General features: G+C 35.8%; 1 protein-coding gene across 9 annotated transcripts; it reads right to left on the bottom strand.

Annotated features, from left to right (window-relative positions):
* Positions 1-1112: 1112 nt before the first annotated feature.
* LOC140850778 (protein FAR1-RELATED SEQUENCE 5-like) lies at positions 1113-10930 on the bottom strand. 9 transcript variants are annotated; one of them, XM_073250619.1, is made up of 6 exons: positions 10733-10928; positions 10382-10442; positions 9882-10113; positions 8896-8982; positions 6410-6575; positions 1113-3803 (listed from the first exon to the last, which is right to left on the bottom strand). In XM_073250619.1, the coding sequence occupies exon 6, from the start codon at positions 3663-3665 to the stop codon at positions 1515-1517; it is 2151 nt and encodes a 716-aa protein (XP_073106720.1). In that variant the 5' UTR covers positions 3666-3803; positions 6410-6575; positions 8896-8982; positions 9882-10113; positions 10382-10442; positions 10733-10928; the 3' UTR covers positions 1113-1514. The 9 variants fall into 9 exon arrangements, 8 of the variants coding, with proteins under 8 accessions (XP_073106720.1, XP_019703959.1, XP_010914595.1 ...); XM_019848400.3 differs by lacking the exon at positions 10382-10442 and having other exon boundaries at positions 6410-6663; positions 10733-10930; XM_010916293.3 differs by lacking the exon at positions 10382-10442 and having other exon boundaries at positions 10733-10930.
* Between the last annotated feature and the right edge of the window lie 1083 nt (positions 10931-12013).

Raw genomic sequence — 12013 nt, 5'->3', positions numbered from 1 at the left:
ACTTAAAGTATGGTCCACAACACTGGTTTCATACGTGTACCGTATTGGTACATTATAGATATAGGTCAGTACTTAATATTGACATGCTTTTTGTATCGAGTATTGATTCATTATTGATACAGTATAGTATTGTTTGGTACCACACAATATAATCTAGTACGGTGAATTATGATTTAAAAGACTATTGTGCAAAAATCTAGTGTATTACTAGTAGTCGATGAAACTAATGAATATGAAAAGTGTTAATCGAATGTAGATTTGTGAACCATCATTAATAAAGGCAGGACCAACTAGACATCATATTTTTTTGAAAACCATCGAGATAGTATGGGCAATACCATACCATCCAGCAAAAAAATAGCATTGGTACACAATGTGTTGAACCATAACTTTCTAACTAAATACGAATACGAACATGAATTTTAAACCTTGATATCCACAAGCCATTTATTAAAATATAACATCAATTGTGTTGCAGTTTTCCATCATATAATCAGGTCATCTATTTGACGCATCATATTTTCATGAGCCATAATATATTTTTTACTAGTTTATGTAAAATAAAAAGATAAGATCCAATACAAGTAAATATCACAAAATAATCAAAATCGTGCACAAATTAAAGATTAAAAAAAATCTTCTACAGAATATAGTCAGCACCCACAGACAAGATAATTCTTGTCAAGAAAAATCCTGATGCTTCTGAGCTTGCATGAACTCCATATACCAAAAAAAGAAGCCTGTGGTGCTGGATCCTGTCAAATTGGTTAAGATAATATGAGAACCTTCAACAATCACCCTGGGGAATAATTTCACCGGAAAGAGAGAGAGATACCAAGGGGGAGATGAAGCTCCACTCGTTGACATTACCCGCTCTGAGATACGCGTTCAACAGCCTTAGAGGGATACACCAGAGGTAGAAGGAGATGGTATACAGGGTGTTATCAGTAAGTCCTCCAAAATTTTAGCTGGAAAATGATCGATTGTTTATTCAACTTGTCCTTGGCATGAGAACAGGTGATGCTCAGAAAGAAAGCCAAGTTAAATGGCACAGGAATTATATAATCATAAATAGTTTCTATTAAAAGTTCCAGACGGCTACACAAACAAAGTCCTAAGAGTTTAGGCTTGAACAGCAACAAGAGAGCACCACTTTTAGATCATTTACACTTACAATGCCAAGAGAAACCACTAAGTGTTGTATTTAAAATTCCACATAAGCTGATCCTAAGAGTTGCCTTTGATATTACCAAAGCCTTAGCAGGCACTTATATTTACACACGCATCTTAATTTCTAGATGACTTGCTCCTAAAGAGCTGGCTTACAAGAAGGTTCCTGTACTATGAAAAACAGAATCAGCTCAATTACGTTTACAATTGGCACACAGCCACTTAAATAATCCAGAGATGAAATGAGTGTGCTGCATGTGACACGTAAGATAGAAGGGGAAATTTGCACCTAACAGGAACAACCAGAGATGAACCGTGCAGGCTAAACTCATTTTGCGCGAAAGTCAAAACCGTTGAAACAAAATCTGATTTGTCTCTAAAGGATTCTGTGGCATACTATTAACATTCACATCGTCTGTTTGTTTCCCTGTTGAGTCATTATGTAACACTTTCTCCATTTCTGCTATAAATCTATCAAGTCCATGCTCAAGAATATCAAGCGCATCTTTAGATACCGCACTCTTCACTGCAATAGCAATTGCCTTACGGCAAACATGATTATATCGCAATGTCAAAGATGCTTGATTATCAGAAGCAACAGCAGATTGATGTCTGTTAGACACTGCCTCAACTTTTGCGTCCTTTGTCCACCTCCTCAGTATGTACTGAGATGGAAGGTCAAGAATATTGTTGTTGTTAAGAACTTTCAAGGCATGCATGCATAGGATGCCCATGGACTCAAACTTTTTACAACTGCATGCAACTACAACATCGGATGGATTGAATTCCACAAGACCATAACCCTGCTTTTGGGGCATATAAACTCTGAAGGTGTAAACTGTTCCATCAATACCAACAGGTTCACAAAGACAAGCAAGTTGGCTCTTGTACTCATATTCAAAATCCTCATACACCACCCTTGTATATGCTTCCGCTGCTTCAATTAGCATAGGTATTTCAACAAATAAAACTGGTTTGGTATGCCATGATTCATAATCTTCAAGAAGTTCCTCATCGCGAAGTTGAACCAATGCCTTCAGATACTGTATAATAAACTTGGTGAAAGGTAATTTCCTATAAAAATGAATCTTGAAGAGACCTTCCATGTTTTCAGCCCACTGCTTTGTTGTCATGGTAGCAGAAAATGAATTACCATGATAGACCAGAGCCCACTGCTCTCGTACTGCATACAAATCCTTTAACCATGAATTGCTTTCGAGACCATACTTAGTGATCAAGTTTTCCCATTTTTTGTGGAAATCATCTTCTAGGCCACCGGCATAGATGCAGTTTTCAAACTCCCGATGAAAGTGAGGTTCTGAATTGCAAACACTGGGAAGATGTATTGGAGCATTTTGAAGTATATGCCACAAACAAAACTGATGACGAGTGTTAGGTAAACACATAGTTATCGCCTTTGACATTGCAAGACACTGATCAGTAAAAATTGTCTTTGGCTGCTTTCCAGACATTGCAGCCAAAAAAGTCTTCAATAACCAGACAAATGATTCTTCGGATTCATCTAATAATAATGCAGCACCAAATATAACAATTTGTTTGTGATTATTTATCCCAATAAATGGTGCAAAAGGTATATCATACCCACTTGCCCGGTAAGTTGTGTCAAATGTGACCGCATCACCAAAATAGGCATAATCAATAACTGACTGTGCGTCTGCCCAAAAGCAGTTAGTCAACCGTTCTTTTCCATCAAGTTGTATAGCATAAAAAAATGATGGGTTCTCAGATTGCTTAGCTTTCAAAAATTCTAAAAGGAACTGTGCATCTCCCTTGTCAAGTTCTCTCATCCTGTCTGTGTTCAAATGGTTGCATTGGTTCCTTAAAACAAATCCAGCATCTTCTGTACAATGCGTTGCCTCTGCCTGAAAATTATGTAATTGAGCAGCTTTTACTCCATGACAGTCCAATTTAGTAAGTACCGCACGTTGAACAGGCAATTTCTTTCTATGAGACCTTAACATGTGTGAATTATTTGGGCTTGCAAGTGGATGATTGTGTTCATCCATAAATTTATTCACCACCCATACATTATCATTATTGACTTTAAATTCAATACGAGCCAAGCAGTTTGTTCTCTCAATTGGACGTGATTTCCTAGCCATATGTACACGATGGGCTGGACGGCTACCTTCATTGCTGCACACATAATGTCTATACCGTATACTCCCATCTCTTCTTCGAGAAAGATGGTCTTTTCGAACGCTAAAACCCTTTCTCTTAGCATATGAGTTATAGAAACTGTATGCTCGGTCTTCTGAATAGAACATCATACCGACCTTTGGTTCTATTTGTGAATTGTCAGTTGCACCTGGAACAAGTGATCCACCTGTGCTATTGGCACTTTCAATTGATCCATTCATGGCATTAGTATTCTTTACCGATCTATCCATTTCATTGGTATTTGTAATGATAGAAGTTGGTGACACATTAGGCACAGCAGTCTCCTTACGAGCGCCTTCCTCAGATCTTGACATTTCATCTACACCTTCACCAACTTTCTCCTTATCACAAAACCAATCTTTGATATCTCAACAAATTATTGGTTGCTCAAACCAGCCATAAAGCATTATCCAAACATGAATATATAAAATCAGCTTCAGTAGATCGCAATCCTGAGATTGAAGTGAAGGCAATGAGTAGCAGGAGGTTAATACTTAGCAGCTCAAGAAAAATATTCTTAGGAAATTAATTATCGGAAAGATGAATAGCTAGTAGCCATTGCCTCAAAGTCATACACTTGCTATGTTGATCACAAGCAACATATGCAATGACAGTACATATCCAAGCAAATTAAGCAATCTGAACAAGTCATCATAAGAAACCATATGCTAGGACTGCTGGCCATTCACCTTCTAACTCATACTCATCATCTAGAGGATAAATCAGATAAGGCCAAGGCATATATGCCATTCATAAGAAACTTAAACAAAAAAAACAGGTTATAACTTTGGAAAATGCTGAGGGGCTTCATACAACATTTTTTAGTATAATTTCACAGATATGCAACTAAAGTGCAAATCTAATAATCACATTCATCAAACTTGAGCTTCCATATGAGCAACTAAATGTAGGACTTTCAATAGAAACTTATTTGCATCAGAACCCTCAGGCTTCCACTTCTGGATTCCAGTTTTCATAAGCACTGAGATGCTCATGTATTATTGTCTTGGATATTACATATAACTTTACAGACATTGTTTTAATGTGTTCATACTAATCCTATCTCTTCTAGGTCATCATACATACATCTCAGCAACTGATCTCTGTTTGGGGCCCCTTCACAGTCCAATATTCAACCCAAGGTTCGCCGGACCCTGTACCGATGAAATTCTGTTTAATGTCGGTACGCAGTTCGGTATGATACGGTAATGTCGGTATGCTTCGGTATGGCGTACCAGTACGAGACCAGTATGGTACAGTACGGACGGTATGAGGCGGTACGGCATTCCATGATTCAACCACAAAATATTGCAAGTTTTATTGCTATTTTCTTTAGCAACTCTACATACTATTTCAGTATTCTATCTTTTAAGGGATAAAACCCCCCAAGAAACTTCCCTATCATTCCAATTAAGCACTTGACATTATCCTCTTGTCATCAACCAGCACGAGCACCGATCATTTGCGAATAACATGGTATGCCTTACCAAATATTAGAAGCAAGTTCATCTATAACAAATGCAAAGATTTATGAATTATGATATAATGCTGAATGCTGCCATTGGTTCACCATGACAAGACCTGTGCCTCAATGCTACACTTCTCACAGCTTTCACTATCTTGTGTCCCCTCCCTCAAATAAAATAAACATCAAATAGCTCGCAAACCTCCACTTGTCCACTAGTCTCTCCATCTTTCAGTTGATATTTTTCCTCCACAATTAGTCTTTCAACTAACAGGTTTGTCTCCTAAAAGCATACATCATTCAGCTTAGTATTGTTGATTATCTCTTATTCACTTCCTTACATCAAAACCTTTCCCACAATTCTCTTTTAAAATACAAGCACAAAACCTTCACTAATACCTCAAAAACCTTTAGTTATTGATTTCTTCACCTATCACCACAACCTAAAGATAAACTTACAAGTTCCAAATTGATCAGCACTATTTGTCTCATCCTCATAAACTCGCAAGGTCCTAAGTCCTAACACCTAATTTAAATTCTTCCTCCAATGCTCTCCTTATATCATTGCATTCCTCATGTCCGCCCTTCTTTTTTAAACTTACAAGGGAGCTAATGCCTGCAACGATGATCTCAACTATTCTCTAGACCAGAAAGATTTAAGAGATTTGATGACCCCTAAAATGCCACATCCTGTGCTTTGGTTTGGGAAAAATATTATTTTCCTCCACCAAGTTTCCACCACAAAGTGTGTCTCATGTATTGCAACATTCCAATCTTTCATTTTACCAACATCAGACGAACACAATGTCCAGACCATGGAAACAAGGTTAAGAAATATCCAAACAAGCCAGCATAGAATTGCATTGACATCTATTCCCACATTTATCACTCTGTTGGCAAGATTGTGCTCTCCCGGTACACTAACCGCAAAGACGGCTGGACTTAGTAGGAATTTTCTGCGCCATCTTAGTTTAAATGTTTGTCCTTAAGCAATCAACCCCTCACAACCAGTCATTCTAATCTTTCTTCTCTCACATCATTCAATATTTCTTATTTTCACCATAATTTGCAGTCCAAATCTCCAAAACCTCTATTTAAAATACCAATAGTAGGATTCTCAGCCCCTTAACACTCCAATTCCTCCCTCTCACTGAATTCTGCATATTCTAACCACTTCCTGCATCGAAACTAACTTAAAACCCACCATCCTCAAAAATACCAACTTTTATTGGCCTATGATCTCACGCAAGACTAGACAAGCCCCTAACAAGTGTCAAGAATAAAATGATAGACATAATCAGCAACAAACAAGAAGCCTTATTTGGGGACCTAAGGAATCACCATTCAAGAAACCTATCAATTGTTAACACAGAAAAAATATAAAAAATTGAGACAATAAGGCCAAGAAAAACCGAAACAGTAAAGTTTCTGCCCTTTTCGATAACGTAGACAGAAAAATTAACACATCAGAGATTTAAGGACTTGAGACATTGAAAAGAAGCAGCAACTATATCTTGTGAATCTAAGAAAGAAGGGCAGCTCAAAAACCCAGGTAAATCGAATTCTGATGCGTCGAGGTGGAACGTAACTGACCTTTTTCTCATTAGATCGCGATCATAATGGAGTTCTCTAGTGGGAGATTAGGGTTCCATTCCTTCAAGACCACCACAACGAACCCAAAAACCCTTCACCATTGCCTCCTCTCCTCTCTCGGCTTAATTGGCCCAAAAAATACTGGGAAAGAGAAAGAAATGTGCACCTGAAATGCACGTGCGGATTAAGACTCTCGAGTAATGAACTACGATGTAGGACACTGGCATCTGAATGCATGGACGGTTGTGATCCTCCTATTTTAGAATATCAAGAATGGTATCACTAAGTTATTTTTAGGTTTTCATATTTTTACAAGGTTCAAAAGCTCTAGATTTGAGAGAGTGCATGACTTCCACCATGAGGCACATTTATTAGGAGGCAAACAAGATGGCAAATTGGCTGGCTTTGTCCGCCGCTGACCATTACTTTGACAATCTTATGAGACATTTTATTTCTTGATTTTTTTGGATATATCCGTATTGGGATGATAAAAATATCTGGTTTAGCAAAAAAAATTAAAAATATCTAGATTTGTGCAATTTTCTATCTTTTAGTTTGGATTTATGTGCATCATATTTTCTGATTTGATTGAAAAGAGAGGAGGGGGGTGCAAAAAAAACTATAAAAATGTTTCTTGATACATGGAAAGCTAGATCTGAAAGTCTTATTATCATGAATTTTTTGCTTTTTTTTCTGTTTCTTTGCTTTCTTACTCCATTCAGTTCAGATTCGATGACAAAAATCTCCCAACTATAATAATTTGCTTACATACTAATAAGTTGACAAAGGTTTGTTGTTCATGTTTCTCCTTTTTTTTTTTTTGCTGTTAGTGAAACTATAATACCAGGATTGTTCATGATGATGCATGTGACAATAGCATAGGGAATAAAAATTTGCCTGTTAATTACTAAATAATTCCATTCATGCTAAATCCTTCTAACGAAAGACAGCTAAAAGCCTCTGTTCTCTCCAATGGAGAGTTTGATGGAAAGTGAATTCAAGGTTCTGTAACTACGAGAAGAGAGGGACATAAACCCCAACTATATATACATCCTATCCATTATGGCTTAGCTATATTTATAACTGTATGCTGGGTTAAACTTCCACATGAACCAAGTAGTCTTAGGGGCCTTAATAATGACCATTTTCATGATAGACGTTAATTAGTTGCACCTTACGACAAAGCTCTACAATCTAGCCGCTTGATTTGGTCTTGATTCATGAGAACTAGCATGAGGCCCGCAGTTTAGAACTAGCATGATTAACAAAATAAAAGACAAAGTAAAAAAAAAATCTTCAATTTTTATCATCTGATTCTTGCATGCATGATCTTAAGTTTTCAAAATTTCAGGCGTTCTATTTCTTTGTTCCAGCATGATTTTTATATACGATCTCAAGTAACTATTATCTCAAACATTCATAGCATTAGTTGGCTTAGGAAACTCTAGTCTATCAATTATTTCTTACAACATGATTTCTGATGATATTTGATTAATTCCATTTCTACAATTAGAATAAATCACAACATTAGATGTCCCAAAAAAAAAAGGGAAAAAAATAAAGTATATTCAAAGAATTAATTCAAAGAATGAGAGAGAAAAATTTTCTTAATCGAATAATTTTATTTTTTCAAATAATTCTAATTTTATAATGTTAACTTTATGCTTAATATATTTTCAATATATTCCAAAACCACCAAATTTTTTCTTATCTTTTAAAACACAACCATATAGAAATTTGATGGAACTTGTTTTCTATAAAATCTTCCTTTTTTTCTTACAAAAATTATTCTTTCGCATTTTCTTGAGTCAAAAACTTGATCGTTTTTATTTTTTTCAAATAATATTGTATGTAAACAAAGTAAGAGCTAGATCTAACCGCACCCCCCGTTCCTTCCAACCCCATAGATCTAACCCATTTGCTGCTGCATGCCCTCTTATCCTCCCATCTCTACTTCTTGTACCTCCCTTCCGACCATCGTCCCTCCTCCCCTTCGCCACCACTTTCCTTCATTCTCCCTTTCTCCTAAAAAAAAAAAAAAAGTCAAACCCTAGATCTAAATCCCTATCCCTCCCCATGGATCTAACCCTAGATCTAACCTTTAATGTCTTCTATTTTTCCCAACATGCTCTATTTAAATGATGATAAAAAATAATAAAATACAATAATAATTAAAAAATAATATTTTTGGGAACATATAATTTTGTTCTAAAAAATTATTTGGGTCCTATTTCTACTCTCTAAAAACATATAATCATTTAATGCAAAGTAGTTGGTATTTAACAGTAATATAACAAATAGCTATATACATCATGTATAAGACACTAAATATCATCTCTATCTAAAACTTCATCTTTAATTTTAAATTTTATTTTAAATTAATATCAAGGCAATAATAAATTTTTTAAACTATCAAATAACAGTAAAAAATAATCTATAAAAATAATATATTTCAATAAATTTCATTCAGAGGGAGAGAGAGTTACCTCGGTTGCTCCAAGCCTCTCACCCGACTGAGATGGATCTAAACTTCGCTATTCGGCCGTTCCGAGCCTCCCACCTGATTGAGACTCCTACGAACAAAAAAGTAAAGAAAAAATCAAGAAAAAATATAGGAAAAATTAATCAACGAAAACAAAGGAAAGGTGGGAAAAAATAAAAAACAAGACCTTTTCCGCATAGATTTACAAATCAAAAGCAATAAAAATAGTAACGTATTATTGAAACATAATAAAGAGTTAATAATAAAAAAAATGACAATGAGATTCATAGCCTTACCTACCGAGTATGATCAATAACTTCATTATGTTGTATTGAATCTCAAATTTATATATTGATTTAAGCAATCCTAGTCTAATTTCTTCCAAATTTCTTTCTTGACAAAATTTCAACAATGCCTATTTATGTAATTATAATAAAAAATTAAATATTTACAGGAAAAAATTTTAAACAATTAATTGAAGATAAATCTTAAATATATTTTAAAATAATTATAGGATGGATGCCCATAGTAGAGCTATGAAGCTAGAATCACTAAAAATATCTTGTCAAAAAATCTAAAATTTCATATTTTTTTTCTTAAACTTGTCTAACATTGTACACATCATGTCCGTACGCAGGAATAAAGAAATAAGCGCAAACATTGATTCCTTTTCGATTTAGTCTTTACTTTTTTCTGAGAAGAATTCGACTAAATCCAAGTAACAGACACGTCCCTTGGTGCTAAATGAATCAAAAATCTAATCAAAAACTAAGTAAAAGAAACATGCTTTCAACTGCCATAAGCCAAATTGTAATCACAAACGGTTAGGTATACTCATGGAAGAATCACCGCACTGATGAAATAGCTCTTATGAGAACAAACATCATTGATCAAAGGCTCTCTTTGATCATCTATTTCATTCCCTTTTACCTAATACATCAAACAATGAAGAAGAAAGTGAAAAAAAAAAAAAAAGAAAGAAAGAAATACCTTTCAGCAGCCAAAGATCGATTATGAACGGAAGAGGAGAACGTAGAGGATTCTATTCACAGCAGAAGAGAAGATCTTCGATTTCTTCTGAGTATAGGCTTAGGGTTAGGATTTTCATCTTGGATAGGGTTTAAATGGTCGGCAGGGATGGCGGATGGTGGAAAATTTGAAAGGGAAGCAAGCATAGCGGAGAAAAAAAAACATCCAGAGCCCGCCCACCTGATCGAGACTCCTGTGATCAGAAAAAGCAGGGAAAAAATTACGGGAAAACATAGAAAAAAATTAACAAAAACAAAGGAAAGGTGAAAAAAACTTAAAAGGTGAGTCCTTTTCCTACATAGATTGATCATTTTTTTTTTTTTGCTTCTTTTTCTTTTCATTTCTTCCTCTATTTTGGAGATCTACCGGAACGAGAGCACCCAAGAGGGATCAGAGGGGCTTGTCCGGTTCCTATCGGGGTTATTTTTCAAGCACATAGGATTAAAACTACCAATACAAACCCCTTGCCATGGTAAAACTTTCCTATTCGGAAGCTCCAAGCCTCCCACCCGACTGACAGACCTGAGAACGGGAACAAAACAGAGGAAGCACCAGGAAAAACATTGAAGAAAGGCAAAAAAAAAAAAATTTAAAAGATAGCACATTTTCCTACATAGATTGATCGTGACCAAAAGAATTTCTGCATCCGATTGGGGTTTTTCTCAAGCATACGGGATTTGAGGAAGTCGGTGTCTCTTATTCGGAGATCCGTGAAAAGGAAAGCACATGAGAGAGATCGGAGGAAAGACCGACGTCGTGGAGAGTCAGGGCAAAAAAAAAAAAAAAAGCTCCATGGAGAGTCGAGCTCGCACCTGAGGGAGATCCGAGGGAAGACCGACGCCGTCACCTCCTAAGGGAGATTGGAGGGGGAGGCCGATGCCGGTGACGATGGGGAGGAAGGCGACGGCTGAGACCGGCGGGAGGGGGCGGCGAGGAGAGCAAGAAGAAGGAGGGCGGCCGGTCGCGAGAGGTCGAGAAGGTTCGGTGCTCTGAAAAAAAAAAAAAAAAAAAAAAAAAAAAAAACAATGCCAGGAGGGGCTGTGATGGTTCCTAACGTGGAGGAGCCAGAGTGACATTTGGCATGGTGGGCCTGCTTAGCTGGAGGACTGCCATGTGGTGTGCTGGAAAAGCGCTGGATTGCGCTTTAATGTATATATATACTAGTACAAAGGCCGTGCTACGCTGCGGTTTTTTTTGATAGATAAAGAAAATGATAAACGCACCCAGATACATATATGTTTGTATATATATATGTACATATTATTTTATATATTTATAGATAGATATATATATATATCTTCATACTGCTATGTCACCCATCATATACTATTTATGATTTCTACATGATTCACCAATAAGGCTAAAAAGAAAAAAAAAATCTACAAACTCGCCCCATATGCATAGTAGATCAACTTATACACATTCTTTTTTTCTGGAGGCGCATCAAATTGGTTCCTGCATTTAAAATAAAAAAATTAAATCTAAAAAAATTAAGTATCATTATGTAATGAGAAAAAGATCAACAACAAAAATATATTCCTCACCAACAGGAAATGTATCCTCCGCAGGTATTTCATCTGGGAAAATTTTAGTATCAATGCTTTTTTCAAAAGTTGAAAGGATAGCTTCTTCTAGAGCTTGAGTTGAAAGGATAGTTTCTTCTGGAGTTTGAGAGGAAAAAGATTCAACATCAAAATTTTGTTGTGTATTAACCAATTGTGATTCGCTCTCCTGAAAAATTTTTGTTACCTCAAAGGTAACTGCAAAAGCATTAAAGTTTTGCAAACTAAATATGATCTAAAAATATAAATGATATTGATTATTTTCTCAATAACAACAGGAGGAGTGAATCTATCAGTTCTTCTATCTGCAGCGAGATTAAGTGCCAGAATGTCTATCAATTGTTGAGCCAATTTGTCAAAAATCATGAAATTTATGATACCAGTTCCATCCTCAACAACTGTATTAAGTTTGTACTTTTGAAGAATTTAGAAGAAATACTATTTTAATATTGAGTTTTAAACTTTCCTTGTTTAAGAATTAAAAAAATATGTATAGGAAAAAGAATAACTTACCATGGTATAAGAGGTTGA

This window comes from Elaeis guineensis, chromosome 1 (genome assembly GCF_000442705.2).
Source record: "Elaeis guineensis isolate ETL-2024a chromosome 1, EG11, whole genome shotgun sequence".
Lineage (NCBI taxonomy): Eukaryota > Viridiplantae > Streptophyta > Magnoliopsida > Arecales > Arecaceae > Elaeis > Elaeis guineensis.
The sequence above is the reverse complement of the archived record's forward strand: the minus strand, read 5'-3'. Positions and strand labels throughout refer to the sequence as shown.

Bases quoted from the DNA above. Each gene is read 5' to 3' on its own strand.
- LOC140850778 (XM_019848400.3), bottom strand. From the start codon at position 3,665: ATGTCAAGATCTGAGGAAGGCGCTCGTAAGGAGACTGCTGTGCCTAAT.